The 17,241-nt window shown below is 34.6% G+C and overlaps 1 protein-coding gene across 1 annotated transcript in view; it reads left to right on the forward strand.

Annotated features, from left to right (window-relative positions):
• LOC149531500 (AT-hook motif nuclear-localized protein 10-like) overlaps positions 1-13,709 on the forward strand; it is a 35,820-nt gene extending 22,111 nt beyond the window's left edge. Inside the window, exons 3-5 of the mRNA XM_089811759.1 lie at positions 9,740-9,871; positions 12,611-12,772; positions 12,861-13,709. Of these exons, the coding sequence (XP_089667885.1) occupies positions 9,740-9,871; positions 12,611-12,772; positions 12,861-13,187 (621 nt within the window). The 3' untranslated portion in view covers positions 13,188-13,709. The remainder of the gene's footprint in view (positions 1-9,739; positions 9,872-12,610; positions 12,773-12,860) is intronic.
• Positions 13,710-17,241: the final 3,532 nt, after the last annotated feature.

Here is a 17,241-nt window from a genome sequence, read left to right on the forward strand (position 1 = left end):
AAGCTACTTCTGTCCCTTTGTAATGTCCAATCACAGTAGGGATCTATGTCATCCAAATCAAGTGGACCAACTGCTGCTAACTCTACCTTTCTTATGTGCAACTTTAGGTTATAATGTAGATAAACAAGGTCATTGAGGCATCTCTGTGTTAACTTTTTCCTATTAATGGCCTCGAATAAGCTCCAATTACACTCAAAACTGAATGAGCTACACGGGTGATATAAGATGCAAAGGGCAAGTTTTTGCAGATTTGGAACATTTCCACCCCAACTTCGCCACCAAGCATTTGCAAGATAATTAGTGGAGTTAAAGAAAACAAGGTGAAAACATATTTTAGTAACTTCGTTTATATCTACTTATCATGCATGCGAAAGACACCCAAAATCCAAATAGTTTACCTAGGGTTTGAGTGTTGCTTCTGCTTCTTGCCAAGGCGGAGGAGAATAGCTTTCCTGTTGCATTCTGATACACTTTCAACTTGATTACAATGAGGTCGCTCACCTCAACATTAGGTACCATCCTCTGCATGCAATCAATGATGTCCTCAATGACCTCTCCATGGGATCTGCATAGGATGGAGAGAAGCGAAAACAAGGGTCGAGAATGTAACCTGCTGCATGGATTGGTTGGTGGAGCTGATTGTTTTACCTCCTATCAATAATTTCCCATATGGGATCAAATTTGGGACTATCCCCCTTGTAGTAATTTTTTTATAGACTCTTTGGCCCTATCTATTGCCTCATAAAGACACCCCATTGGGTTTTGCTCCCCATCTGTCTAGTGTAGAACTTTAACCAAAGACTCTATCACCTACAATTGAAAAGTAGAATATGATTATCATTAATGAGAGACTAGAATTAGAAATTAGTAATGAAAGGCTTGATTATTAAATATAATGAAATGAAATATTCAACTTTTTGAAGCTTCCAAGTTACCTTCACAATTTTTGTAGGACCGTCAAAAAAGTGGTTGTCAAAGCCAATGTATGCAACACTTTGTTCATCAGGTTTCTTTGAATAACTTGAGTTTAGCCATCTTGGACTCACAAGCATTACTTCAGAGAATTCAAAGAACTAATAACATTGTGCAATGATAAGAAAATTGTTGCAAACCTTGTGGCAGCATGTCTAACCAACTCTTTCCCATAGATGAATTCTCTCATCAAGCAGAGAACACAAGGGTGATTATAGATGTATTTTGTTATCTTTCTTGCATCCTTTACAACCAGTCTCACCCATTACAATTTTCCTATGTCCTCCAAAACAAGGTCAAGGAAATGCGCTGCACAAAGAGACCAATAAAGTGTGCTATACTTATCTTAGAGGATTCTACACACAACCACATATGGTGTTGCGTTGTCAATTATTATTTGCACCACTTTAGCAAACCCCACCTCCATCACAACTTGCTCTAACACTAGAGCCAAAGTTTCAGCTGTCTTTATCTTATTCAAGGCATCCAAGGATTTCAAAAAGACCACTTGATCCTTGCAAGAAATCAAAAAATTGATGATGGTACAGTTTCTTGCATCTGTCCATTGGACATCCATTTGAAAGAATGGTGCAACCAAACTGTTTCCATATCTTTGATCATCAACCACATCTTTGGCCCTAGAACAACATCTTTGAGCAACCTACAAGCACAAAATTAAGTTGACATGAAATACACAACTTTGATTAAAGAAAAACTTATATTAAACAAAAATAAGTAAATTGTAAAACATTTAGAAAATAAAATAAGTGAACTAACTCTTGAAGTTTGTAGTTGCAATAGAGATCTTTTTTTTTTGGGAATATGGACGTTATTAACGTTATTGTCACCTTCAATTGAAAAGGACACTTGTGTTTAAATTGTAATATTAAATGTTCGACATGTGTTGAGGCATGGAAATTTGAAGATTTGTAAGTTTAATTGTAATAAAGAGTCACATTTTGGGAAATTGGAGAGACCTTTGGTTGGTATATGAAGAGTCTCTCCTTAAGTTATTTATATCACATCAAGGGATAGGCATTGTACACATGAACGTTTATGATCAATAAAATGATATTTTTTTGGTTGTGGTTGGGTTTTTCCCTTCATTCTAGAAGGGTTTTCTGAGGATATTTCTGGTGTTTATTGTTTCAGTTTTGTCTCTTTTCTTGTTGCTGTTTATCTTCATTGATTTCTGGGCTTTATCCTTAACACTAACCTCCCACTCAAGTCTTTAGGAGTAGGCACCTTGTAACCTTTTCCCGCCACAATAATTCCTGTCACAAAATTCAGACAATAGGGGCTTGCTGCAACATTGAATGGGATGTTGTTAAAAAACCAAAAATCAACATATTGAATGTCATCTTGCCGATGCACATCACTATTCCACCCGATGCCCTCCAGTGATTGTTGTGCTCTAGGAGTGCTTCTGTGCACAAAAAAACCATCTATAGAAGATGTGTGTGGTGATGATCTACTAGAACTAATGGAAGTGGAAGCCATGGGAATGGTTGATTTGCGGATCCGTGGGCCACACTGATAGCCCACTATGCCCTCAAGTGCTTCTTCTTATTCCTCGAGATTTGCTGCGATACCTAGTCACAACTCACATTATTTCATCATGAAATGATCATTGTTTTAGCAAAATCTAGATTCTAAACGAATGATGTTGATTCTAAAATAATAGATGATTCTTAAAAGGAGATAGTGTGAGTCTTGAGATACCTTGGGATTCTGAAATGGCTGCCCTCATGGCCTTTCCCTCTGCAACTATTTCTCTTCTTGGGTACATAGCAAAGCATTCATCTCTCTCTTTATTTCAGCTATGGTGTTTTCACAAACCGGTGTGTTATGCTTTGTGATGTCTCCAAGGCGGTATTAAAATGAGATATGCCTCACTTACAACTTTTTCACCTTTTATGCATATCACACTATTATAGTTGGGTGCTTCAAAATCAAATTTCCATGCATTGTCTCTAGCCCCTTTAGGGTGCATTCCTACATATCCATCTCTCTTTATTTTAGCCGTGGTGTTGTCACAAACCCTTGTGTCATGCCTTGTGATCCCTCCAAGGTGGTATTTCAAATGAAATATGCCTCCACTTACAACTTTTTCACCTTTTATGCATATCACACTATTATAGTTGGGTCCTTCAAAAGCATATTTCCATGCCTTGTCACTAGCCTCTTTAGGATGCGCTCCTACATATCCTGATGGACATGCAGCTATTGGGACATTGACAGACCCATTTGTATAGGCATCCGTATTTGTCGTTTTGATAAAGAATCAAGCAACACATGTCACGTACAAAACGAGGGCACAATTTTAGCAATTCAATAAAGAAATTTAGAAATAAACTAAGTCAGTTCAAAACTTAAGATAAGAAAATAATAAATAAGTGTTAGGTTATGAAATTTGTAAGAAACAGATTTTTTTTTTTGAGAAAACTACGAAAAATTGCAAAAAATCGGTGTTAGATCCTTATTCATTACCTTCTAAAAGGAGTTAGAGTTGATTGGAAATGGTATGAGAGAGTTTGTGTAAACTTGGATCTATTTAATACAAGACCAAAATGGTTTTAAAACAAATGAGAAAGAATCTTGGAAACTTGTGAATCCAAATTTGCTTGAAAAAACTCTTCAAATCCACTCCAAATTGATGTAGATGGCTTCAAACAATGGTCTTTCTCCTCCAAAAGCGTTCTGCCCTCTCAAAAGTCGCTCTGCCAATGAAAAAACAATAATGGGTGCTTGCTGGGCCATCACAGACCAATATACTTGTGCAGGCGATCTTTCATCAGAATCTGCAACAAGCTCATAAAATGTCATCGATATTTTGCAGATATATAGGTTATAACTTGGTGATAAATTACAAATTTATAGGCGATATCTTGGGGTAAATTATCATCTGGTGTAAGTTCTTTTGATAAGACAACTTATTGTCTACATATCGGCGATAAGTTGATCTATTGTCTGAATGATGGAAGTATAAAGTCATGTACAGATCTGAGAGAATGTCTATTTTTTGAAGGTTCAAGTCATGTACAGATTTATCTAGTTTAAAATAGTTTATTGCCATGTACAGATCCGAGATTTTGTCTATTTTCAGAAGATTTGTTAGTTTGGTGTTCAAGGATTTTGTTGTTTCAGTAGTTTTTTGTGTTAGATAAGTACAATGTGTAGAGTTCTACAAGGTCATTTGATATTTAAATAATTTATTGGTAGCATCTTAAACATTCTCCACTTTTTAATAGGATCTTGGGGATTAGATTCTATTGTTGCTTTTCTGCTACTTTGAGGTTTAAGTTAATACTTTTTTAGTTTTTTAAATTAATTTTTACATTTAGTTATTGTACAATTTTGAAAGTAAACATTAATTTGTCTAACCCATGCTGGTAGGCTAATCAAAATTTCCACCCGAAGCCTGGTGGCTTGCCTTCATCAACCCTGTTTATTAATTATTGTTTTATTTATTTTTTCTCTTGCATGACATTGCTTTCCCCATAGTCTTTGACTGGTTATGAGTTTAGGTTTGCCTGATCATACGGATTTGTGTGGCTTCCGAAAGTTATGAATTTATATGGCTTTTATATAATCTGCATCGTTAGTGCAAGGTTTTCTTCTCAGTTTGAGTTTCTGTGGTTGTTCACAATGATATCCAAGTTTTTGGAAGGGTTTTCTTTGTTTCTCCAAATTTTTGATGCTAACTAATAGATCTCTTTTTGATATCTACACAATGCCAAAAATGAAATGAACCCCAATTTGGAAAAAAGGAAAAAGAAAAACGAAAACTATAGATAAAGATTGGTCTGAAAATCTGCAAATTTTTTTTCTAGAAAGCAAAACAATAAAATTCTGTACTGACATCTCTGGTACACAAAATGTTCAAAGCAATCTTTGGTGTTTAAAGCACTTGTCCAGCTAGTCTGCATAGCTGAGGAAGATAATTTATTGAACTTTCATGGTGTGGGAAGTGTAATTATGATACACTGAATTCTCAATTGTGACCATAAAGGTACATGCTGAAGCTGTAACAGTCCAGAAAGAACTTGGAGCACAATTTCTTGAATGGGCTGAAGACCAACAGTCAATCTTGTAAACGATAGCTTCAAAATTTTGATTCCTGGAGGAAATTACAGAGCTCAAAATCTGTTCCACTTAAGAAAATAATGCTAGTGCCTCATGTAATTTGCAGAGTAAATTTTATAATTATGTTTTATTTCACTTGATACCTGTCTATTCTGCTTTCTTCCAAATCTTTGTAGGTTCAGTCCTTGAGAGTGCTGCACGTGTGATTTCAATATTACTAACATTGAAGCCATGATTTTTATGTTTTATTTCACTCTAGACCTGGCTATTCTGCTTTCTTCCAAATCTTTGTAGGTTCAGCCCTTGAAAGTGCTGCATGTGCGATTTCAATATTACCAACATGGAACCCATGGTTTCTAAGCTCTTAGCTCAATAAAGCAGTTGCACATGCTTGCTCTTTCACATGCAGATATAATCTTTGAATCAGGTTACATATAGTATTTATTAGGATGTTGACATGTGCACTTTTTGACCTGCTTTGTGATGCTTCATTCCTAAGGGTTTCACTAACAAGAAGTTACTGAGCTTGAACAATATTTGTTGTTAATCTCATGTTTGTACAGACCATTACTAAGGTCAGGATCTTTGTCAACAATTTCATATGTTGATCTATTTCCACCCTTGGTCGTGGATATTGTGGTAAAATTTCTAAGTTTGAATAACTGCCAATTTTTATCTTTGACTTAATTGATAAAGCTCAATACATGCCAAAAACACTGCCCCTAAAAGAATCTCCAGATGCCCAAGCTCATGGGTTCCACAACAAAACATCAAATAATTAATTCTTAAGTTGCCGAATTGGGAATGGAAGTGGGTACAGGTGCATGGTACAAAGCAGCGTTACGGCGTAAATTCTTCTGGGGGTTGGGTGCGCTTTTGGTATGTTTGTAAAAACATATAGACACACACGCATGCAGCTAAAAATTAGAAGTCAGTTTAGAATGTAATATACCAGTACATGTGCACCATTACAAATTTCAAATTTTGCAACATATCATTCTATTTTAAATTCAGGTTTCTATATCAAAAAAGTCAAGCTAGAATCTGATGATAGATAAGTTTAATCAGCAGTCTAGGTCTTAAAAATATCTGAAAGATCAAATTAGAATCACTAAACATTTCTGTATTTAAACCAAAATCCTAAATGACTACCCACAGGAGATTCGTTTAAGAATCCAATTGTCGTACGTTTCGTACCCAGAAATCCCCAGAAAAGATCCCCACGATTCAGCAATTTAGATTAATTCCTATAATTACCTGCTTCAACCTTCTACAGAAAGCTCAATAATTTGAAAGCAATGCTCTCTAATAGAATCTCTAGTTGTCTGAGTTCATGGGTTTTGCACATAATATCAAGTTCCCTTAACCACGTCCTTCAATCTTCTGGTCAAAGCTCAATACATTCTGGAAAATGCTCTCTAATAGGATCTTTGATCATCTGTTAACAACGTGACTGTGAGGGATTTTCCCACAAATCCAAGAAAGTGGCAGCTCTTGAACCAATGAAATCTAAAAAAATATGAAATTTCTGTAAACAGAACAAAATAAAAAGTTCTTAAAAAACAAATTTGTAAAAGCATAAAACAGTATAAATTTGTTCTACTGTGATCATCAAACATAAAGATAGTAAAGTCTTCCCATTTCAACAGAAAAAATGCTCTCTTAGAGAATCTTAAATTATCTGGAAACAATGTGACTGCTAGGGGTTTTCCCACAAATCCAAGAGAGTGGCTCTGAAACCAATGAAATCTAAAATATGAAATCATGAATCTGGCATATTTCCAATTCAACATATGAAAATTCTGTAAACAGGGAATGGTGAAAGTTCTAAAAAAACAAATTTATAAGTACATGAAACAGTGTAAATTTGTTCTACTGTGATCATCAAACATAATAACAGTAAGGTCCACCCCCTTTCAAAATAAAAACAATGTTTGTTGTAGTAAATACTTGTTCATCCGGTTCACATAATTTGTGTAAGAATGGTTTTTGCATATAAAAGTTTGAGCATCCATAATGACTGGTAATAAACTACCATTTAAACACCAGTTAATACTAACAGAAACTATCTTCTGCGACTACTACTGCAACTACTAGAATCTATACTGGCTAAATTAACTATTCCCCTTCTTTAACAAAACTGGGCATTATCAATTACAGACTCTGAACTTGAGAACTCTACACAAAACCATAAAGATTACAAGCCTGTTTCTTTGTTAACATTTGGCATTTATCTCATTGATAGTTTCTCTTAGTGAAATGTATTGAACTCACTGCAAAAATAAATAGATTAGGACAGCAGAAACGTGTATGCAGCCTTTGATGTTCATTTCTGAGTATGTTGGGATATTATGGCTCCCTATTTTGAGGCTTTAACCAAGTTACCACTCACATAGGTGAATAATAACTGGCTTGAAAGTCAGATATTGAGTATGAAGTGCCAACATGTACTACACAAAAGCATATTAATGAATGCACATAGGCTGACCCAAAGAACTGACCTGAAGGCCATATATATAGAGAGAGATACTGTAGACTCTAATTGTAATAATAGCTAGAAATAAAACATTTGATACAGGTTTTAGGATGGATCACTTAATAAATAGAAATCAAAATGAGTTACTGATTCGTGAAACTAATACAATTTGGGCACATGAATTGGATCTGTGGATTCATAATTTTTTTTTCCCAATTATGATTCATGGAGGATCCGTGTGTGTGTGAATATATATATATATATATATATATATATATATATAATATGCATTATATATACTAAAAAATGAGAGAAATATACATAATTCTAAAACTAAATCATTTCAAAGTATGAATCTGTCATTCTAAATCATTTCATAGTATGAATCTGTGATTCTGGTATGAATCTATGATTCTAAATCATGTCATAGTATGAATCTATGACTCTGGTATGAATCTATTGATCAAACCCACTATGATTATAAGAAAATAATCGGAATTTTAAAAAAAAAAAATTCTAAAAAAAAAGAAATCTGGAAGAATCCAGACGAATCCAGCCATGGATCTGGATCCAACCTCTAGGGCATGAACCCAGTAACTAAAATTTTAAATACCAATGCAATGCTTACATCGCTCATTGTTTACAAGCTATGTTACCAGTTTTGATTTAGATCTTGACTTGGGTTTATAGATTTGGTTCATGGATCCAGCTAAAACTTTTAAAAATGCATGCACAAACACACACACACACACACACACCCACACTTCCAACCTAAGAGATGGAATATCAGAAACAACATACACGTCTTGGTACTTTTTATTAATAAAATTAATATATGATACAGATATATTATATACTGATTGATTGATTGGTAACATGTGAATTTTTTAGTTTGGCAAGTCAGTTGAGTCCAAATAGGGGACCTCATCTCCAGCATAAATGCATTGCATTAGCACCAATAGTCCAAACCTGTGAGCTCAGTTGCCGATTAGATGAGCAAAGTTGATGAGCACATCGGCTCAACAAGGTTTTGAAGCACAAAGACCCCAACATGGATGCCAACAGCTTCAACTTGAATTTTCGAACCTGAAAGCATGATGGATTAGTTAGGGTACAATGCCAATGATCACAGTGACCCAGTGGGGTTTTGAATGTTGGTGGCCACAATGAGAATGCCATGATTTGACCTTTGCACAATCACATGGATGATTGTAATATTGTAAATATTAAATGTACTGATATATAAATATTATATTTTAACAAGAAATATTATGTTAATATTTGTGGTTGCCTACTGCACCAAAATGGATCCTAAATCTGGTTTGAACTGGACCTGGATCTGGCTAGACAAGACATAAATCTGACAATGTAGATTATAACCTATAACTTATGAGCAATAGTTTATTGTCACGAATATGCAAAAGTCTCTTCTTCCACACTGGTCCTGTCTGTGCAGATAATTGAAAAAGAGAAGGAACTTAAATTGGTTGTCACTAATGACAAATAGTAGGTCAGTGTGACTCAAGTACATTCAATTGTATTAGAAAAACACCAGGGAAAATGATTGGGCAAAGGGAGCAGGTTGGGCAACAGGTTTTAGCAAAATTCCAAATAGCAATAAATTTACCAGCTTCCAAATATTAGGGGATCATTATATAATTGATATTGATAACAATAACCTAATAAAGGCATAGTAGAGTAAACAATGACATAGATTATGAAAAGAATATTAACATTTTCTATATATTTATTAAGCCTTTCTTCTTGTTGGCTGGCTTGCAGCAAGAGGTTGTTCAACAGGTCATGTAAATATTAACAATTTAATTATTAATGAGGCTTCAGATACAATGAAATTTCTATGTCAATTATAACAACAAAACTTGTCAGCACATTTTATGAAATGATAACGAATTCATTATATTGCAAGTACCATAGGATTTATATGTTAATAATGACAATGGTACCCTAATAGATGTCATAATTCAAATAATGAGATTATTATATGTTATTCTGTAATGGTTTGCATGCTCATGGATGCAAGCATGGGGTTGATAAAAGTAGTTTAGAACTTCCAGCGATGTCATGCGCCATTCATTTATTTTTCAATGTAATCTTGAAATCTTGTTGAAAGGAGCATCTGGGATTTGTTAAAGAAAAATCAGTCCCGTGTTATCCAAGCAACTGAAGTATATTGTTTCCTTGTAGGATGTTGCATCAAAGATAATGTCATTTTCACAACAAGGACCTCGTGCAGTTTGCATACTTTCAGCAAATGGTGCCATTTCTAATGTGACACTTCGTCAACCTGCAACTTCTGGTGGCACTTTGACATATGAGGTTTGATATTCTGTTATTGGTTTGCACTTCTTTATTCTTTCCATTCATGATAATAAGTAAACAACAGCTCCAAGCATTATAGACCTGCTTGCTCATTTTTTTGTTAAGTCTTTTCTTATTTCTGTTACAGTAGCCTTTATTAAGATCATGATTTCCTCATTGTGCCATTGCTGTTTTTCTAATGTGCTCTTTTTAAGTGGCAGTACTAATTATCCATTCACAGAAGTATTTGCACATTATGCACTATAGTATAGACAAAGATTACTATGATATTGATTAAACAAGAAGCAAAATCTTTCGTCTTATATATGATTATAATGAACGATGAAAACCTCAATTTCAATGTGGAATATATAAAAGAACATTCTAGAAGGAAATAAACACGAGGTGTATCCTAAAATCAAATTAACTTTCTTAAAACCTACAACTAATAGCTATTTGACCATTCCTAAATAATATTTATTATTTACCTAACACCCTGTCACAATGAGCAGTCTACTAGCTACACCAATTTTTAGTGAAATTTTACAAGTTTGTCAGCACCAAATATTTGATAATAATGTTTGTAGTTTGATCCTCTACTAGATGATAATGCAACATAAGAGGTCCATCTTCAACAGAACTGTTTGATGAAGTGACAATGTATTTCCACATGTTTGATATGCTCATGGAAGACTGGAGTTTTGGCAAGTTGGAGCTCCCCTTGATTGTGAGAAGAAGGTTGTAGTTTCAATTTATTGACATCTTCATGGCTAAAAGCATCTTTCTAAGCCAATCTGCTTATCTGTTGCTTTTACTGCCTTTGATATTTTACCTGAGTTGAGGATAGAGCTGGTGTATGTTGCTTCTTGTTGGTTTGTGTAATTGCACACATGCAATGGTTACAACTTAGAAACATATCTCAAAGTGATTTTTCTGTCATCTACAGAATTTGTTCAATTTGAATCTTTAATTACACAACCTAGGGTCTAAGTTACCATTATACATATATTACCAAAAGACAAAAAGCCTATATATATATTATGTAAAATAGAGAATTACAGTATGCTAGTAGAGCTGGGAAGAGGAAGATGTGATTGTAATGATTTATTTACTTCTAGTTTGACCCAAACTATTTACTATTATGCTTCCTGCCATCAGCATTCCGCATGAGAATGCGATTTTGTACCCACTATGCATTTATATATATCTAAACTCTGCTTGTTTCTTTTGCGTTCTCTTTAATTAACTGATTAGATGCATCTTCTCATTGAATTTTGCAAAAATAAGCTATTTTTTATTAAATTTAAGCTGTTTTTTAGAACAAGGTGAAAGTGCAACACAGGCACAATTTCGTCAAGTATTATAGAACATAATGAATGCAGAACCAAAGCAAGACAATTGGTAACTGTTGATGGTGGACATAGACAAACAAGTTACGTCAGACAAAAAGGTAGAATTTGATGACTGCACTTATTTTTCTGTCAATGGTTTAGTCAAGCTACATAATAGAAGAATGTTGAAATTGTTGAACTGCGCAATTGCGTTAAGTATTTGATATTTTGACAAGCACTAAGAAAACAATAGAAAATGCAGGTATTGATGAAAAACTCAAAAAATAAGTACTACTTTGCAAAGGTCAATGTATCACGCTCACAATGAATATATGGACAAAAACAGAGCTTGTAAATGACTGTAGAAAAAATTGCTACTTTTATTGTGCAGGTTTTAACAAAATACATCTTCAAATGTTGTAAACACGTTTTGAATTGCAGAAGCATTTTACAAAGCTTTTAAACTACAAGTTACATCCCTATCATATTCAATATTTTTTTCCACATTTCCACACTAACACTAAAAATAATTGTTCTGAACAAAATTATCGTTCACTTTCTAACGTAACCTTTGACTTTTAACTTTTCTCTAATATATTACACCAATGTAAACATTGCTTTCGGCGTAACCATTGCACCTCCTTTTGGTGCATGTACTGGTTGTATAATGAGTTTGACATGATAGATCATCATTCATAATGAGAAGTCTTTATATATGATCGTCCTCTTCATGGTATTGATATGTGAGATTGAAATTAGCATGCCGGCTTACTTGTGGAAGCTGATAAAATGATGTTGATAAGTGACAGAAATTAGCACGTCGGCTTACTTGAAGAAAAACATGCTGATAAGTTTGACATGATAGATCATGATTCATAATGAGAACTTTATATATATATATCTTCCTCTTCATTGTATTGATATGTGAGAAATTACTAATTAGCATGCTGGCTTACTTGTGGAAGCTGATAAAATCATAAATTGATAATTGAGCTTTACATAATTATAAACCAATGAAGTGTGTACTTGTATTTGCAATTCTAGCAATTGTAACTTCTTGCTAATGCTTGCATAAAAGCTATTCAATGAAGTTAAAAAAGGAATTTTAATAACCTAGCCTTTTTAGTATTCTTAGAATCTTTTGTATTATTCAGTAGTGTCTCAAGCATTCATATTTAATGAGGCTCCTCAGAGTAACTCGAGAAGGCATTTGTTCTCACTTATAATTTTCACACTCCATTTTTCCTACTTTTGTCAGTTTAGCTTTAATTATTGTTTATTTTGAATCTCTGTTCATGTCTCTTGCACCAGTGTACTTGTATATGTTACAAACAGAAACCAAAGATGTTTTAGTTCAACCTAAAACTCTAAAATGTGATATTAGTTACTAATTTTTGTGATGCTATTTCATTCTTTGTTGTTGCAGGGTCGGTTTGAAATTCTTTCATTATCAGGCTCATTTTTGCTCACAGAAAATGGTGGTGCACGCAGTAGAACTGGTGGTCTGAGTGTTTCTTTGGCAAGCCCTGATGGTCGCGTCATTGGAGGAGGAGTTGCTGGAATGCTAATGGCAGCAAGTCCAGTGCAGGTACTATTTTTAATTACATTATTTAGTAATTTTCAGTCTGTAATTGAATTTAGTTTCAATTTATGCAGAGTGAGTGCATGTTATGCAGGTGGTTGTAGGGAGCTTTATCTCAAATGGTCAAAAAGATCATGCTAAGTCAGCTAATCCTGAGACCTCCATGGGCATGGCGCACACAGCTGCTTCTGGAGTACCTACAGTTGCTATACCAATTTCTCGGGCACCTATGAATGAGAACTACGGAAGTCCCAGTAGTCCTCCATTTAATCAAAAGATTGGCAATTCTCCGGCAAATAATACTTCTCAACAAACAACTCATAACATGACCGCTTTTCAATCAATGGCTTGGACAGGTTCACAATCAACAGGAGAGGCTAAGCATAACACTGATATCAACATAACTTTGCCTGGAGGGTAACTGCATGAAGGACTATTTTCCTATAGCAAGATTTTGTCCCGTTTCATAAGATAATTTAACTGACTAAGGAGTGTAAAATTTGGATGGGATACGTTAGCAGTTGATTCTAATTGCTGCATAGAGTTCACCAACCCGTCCAGATTAAAGTTTCAAACTGACCAATACAACTAAGTAGTCTCTCAGAACAGATGCAAGACTGCTGAGTGCTGTCTCCACTGTTTTGATGCAAGCTATCTGACTGGATTCTACTTTCATGCTATTGTCTTCGATTCTTCAAAAAATGTTAATTAATGCTCTTCAAGAGTTGCATTGTCATCAGTCAGGCTTTGTGCATCTGTGCAAGTCTTGAATGATGTGTAGCCTAGCATTTGTTCTAATTGGTTATGCTGGTAATTCATGGTTTAAACCTTCATTTTCTAACTTAGAACTGAATTTAATTTGTCATTGATTTCCTTGTACAACATTTTCCAACTTTTTTAATAGAAATGATTTCTGGAGGTTGCCCATCTCTTATTCATGAAATTGGCAGCAGAATGCTTGATTCCAAGGAGAGAAAATTCACACTAAGTGCAAACATAAATCTGTCTAGATTTCAGATAGGTGTTTTGTGAAGATAAAGGATTAAAACTTAGATGGATTATTTGTAAGGATTGAAGTTGCTTTGGCTGATACATTGTTTGATTTAGTTTGATTAATGATGCCCACAGTATTTCATTATTACTATTTTGCTGAATCGACCAGATGTCAGATTCCATGGTCAGGTTCACTTTCAATAGTGAAGAAAAACATCAGCATTTAATATGAAAGGTGGCTGTCTGGTCTACCTGCACTTTTATGGTCTGTCAATTTGATTCATGTTCCTGAACTGACATCTGACGTTGAGAAGGTGAACAAGCTTCATGAATATGGATATAAATGATAGTGCTTATATTTCAAACAAGATAAAAAAGCATTTTTAGTCTGTTATGAATGAAAAACGCTGATGCTAGGAATTGTAAGTCACGATGTTCATTTGCAGAATAACCTGGTTTCTAATGGCTAAGTTGATTGGTTAAAGACAAATCATAAGAAATTGAGACTAGATTGAACCTTATTTGGTACTGTGATGATAAGTTCAGTGTTTGTATGCACATACCTCTGATAAAGGTTTTTGGTTTTCTTTTTATCATTTGATGACGACATTTTCTTTGGAGGCTTCTATATATAAAAACTTGTGATATGTATTGAAAATGTTCAATATTTATTGCTTATTTTTATTTTTTAACCATTTCATTGGTAAAGCTGGTCATGGCTTTTCTGCTTGATTCTTTGTTTGCAATGTATGTAGCATATATTTTGCTCGCAAATGGTTCATGCCCTTAACTGGCTGGTTTAGGGAGTGTTGTGGAGGCAGTCCAAAAGCTGCAGGTCAGGATTCTGCAGCTCTGTCAGGATGAACTTGCTATTACCTTGATCATTTCTATCACCCTAAACTTTATGGCTTTGAAGTTGTGAAATTGCAATTGCTCTGACCATTTCCGTAAAACTACAGCTTCTGAGGCATTTGTGAGATTAGGTCGCTATATTGCCACACCCTAGATATTTGTGGCTTTGTGAAGGTGAAATTTTATTCAATTTCAACTAACCCAACTATTATCAGGACAGCCTTTACAAGTTACGAGTCAACCCATCTAATGAGGCTAGAATAGAGCTGTCTTAAGTTTTACTCGAGATTTGAAGATGGGTTTGTACAAGTTTCATGGATCTGATTGACGGAAGGTGCGATTTGGTTGGCATACATTGAGAACTATTTAATGATTTAGCAAAAAATAAGTTATATAGCAAGGTTCGAAAGCAAAAAAACTAGAATTGGAAAAGATGTAATATTCAAGGCCATTTTCAAATTGTTTCCAGGACAAATTAGAGGGTCTATCTAGATGAAGTGGGAATTGAATGTTAATACATGTGAAAATCCATAAATTTAAGGAATAGAATTCTTGATTGCTCAACGAATATCTGAGGCTGGTGATGTCAAACCTAAACTGATAAATTGTGTGATTCATCGTGCACTGTGATTGCAATGGATTTAAATTGGGCTGTTATTTGATACTTTGATTTGCACTGGATTAAAAAGTGGGAGCCACACTGACTATGATAATGCTTGGTTACAGTCGAGGACCATATTTCTAAGTAGTTTCCTCAATTTTTCACATCATTGGTCCTAAATTATTTCCTCTAGTTTGCATGACATTCCAGTGATCCCCAACTTTGCTATAATGATTACACATAGAAGCAAGCTCGACCGGTGGCTTTTGTTGAGGTACAGTAAAGGGAACTTATTTATGAGCATTTTCACATGTTTCAGATTAGAATTCTTCTTCTGTCGTGTTATATTTAGTGGACGAATCAAGTCTCTTAAATAAGTAACGATGCTGCAACAAAAGAGAAGGCATTAGATCAGTGTTGAGGCTCAGACTCGGCCAAAAATAAGCAATTATACATATAATCTACAGAAAAATGGCTTTTTAAAATAAGAATTTCGAGTGGATTTTCAGACATTTTAAACAGGCTCGAGTGAGTGTGAATATGAGCTGCAGTCTACAGGCTCGTTGAACTGGACTTACTGTGACTCAGATTTGTGAATCATTGTCAACTCTCAAGAGTACAGATCAAATCAATAGTTGAAACAGTATTAAGTACTCGAGCTTGATACTGTAATAGTTTTACAATAACTATGTTTCAATTTCTATATTATTTCATTCTCATTCACTTTGAAGCATATATTTCACTTTATTTAGAGAGTATAGAATCTTTGGTCTTGCTATGAATAGGCACTCCGCGTAACAAACGGAAATTAAGATTTCCCCAACGATCATAAGCTATCACCATCAATACCACCGATGCCTACTGTTGTGTGGTAAAGGGAAATAGAGAAATATTTCTTGTTGCATATCGTTTGGAGATGAAGTCCAATTGTCAAAAATGTGAATGTATAAATAGACATGTGCCGTAATAGTCATGCAGTGTAATCAGACTATGGATTGGATTAATATAATAGTTCCATGCTTGAGAGTGGATTTAGGAAGATTGCCGAACCACTATAAATATCGTGTTTTTGTATTTCGATCTTCTTTGTTTATGTTTTATTCCATTTTCTATATGCGTGTTTTATTTTTACAATTGGTATTAGAGCCTAGGTGAGGTTGAGCAAAGATGGAAGATAAAGTCGATTCTTACATCAACAAATTGAAGCAATTTAGAAAGAGATGTGTGCGTAAAAGTTAAATATAAACGTCATATATATTGATTGGATGGTTGGAAAAAGGAGGATTCACATGAAGAAGAGAGATGCTTGGCTTTTTTCCCTGTGTTGATGCAACTGTGACATTATTTGAAGAATATAAGACTTTGTTAGATGGGTTTCAAACTTAATTTCCCTACGTTGAAGATGGAGAGTGTTTTTGTTTTTAAGAATGAAGAAGTTTTAGAGAATGTGTCATTAGAGATCCCAGTTGAAATTCTTGTAATGTTTGCCTCTCTAGTTAAGGGGGATGCCATATGCAAATAGGCAGCCAAGCACAAAGTATTGGTGGAGGCCCAAAGGAGAATTCTGCATATCAACCAAGAAGAAAGTCAGGAGGCACAAACTGTAGGAGGCACATATCGGTTTGATTTTGTTTTGAAGATGGAAGAGGTCAAAGAGAGCAAACAATGGGATCTTCCAAGCACTTGGTAAGGGAGTTTTGATTGAACTTTAGATGCAAAAGATGAAGATGAAGATAGGAAGGGATGGGACATGGATTCAAATGTCAACAAAAGATCCTCTATTTTGCATAGGATTGAGGCAATTTGTCTCGCAAGATGTTTGGATTGGCAGGACGAACATAAAATGTCCATGGTGGACAATTCCATGCCATATTATCATTAGTCGAGAACTATTTTTGCTTGCGAGTTTCCCACTCGACAGTAGTTGCTTCATCACAATCCTTGCTTACACTATGCTCATAGAAAGTTACCTTGGATTATGGACTACATGTTGCTACTTATGATAGCTGTAGATCCAAATTAGCTCCTC

Source organism: Cupressus sempervirens, chromosome 11, assembly GCF_028749045.1.
Source record: "Cupressus sempervirens isolate cs-2001-9-10 chromosome 11, ASM2874904v1, whole genome shotgun sequence".
Taxonomy (NCBI): domain Eukaryota; kingdom Viridiplantae; phylum Streptophyta; class Pinopsida; order Cupressales; family Cupressaceae; genus Cupressus; species Cupressus sempervirens.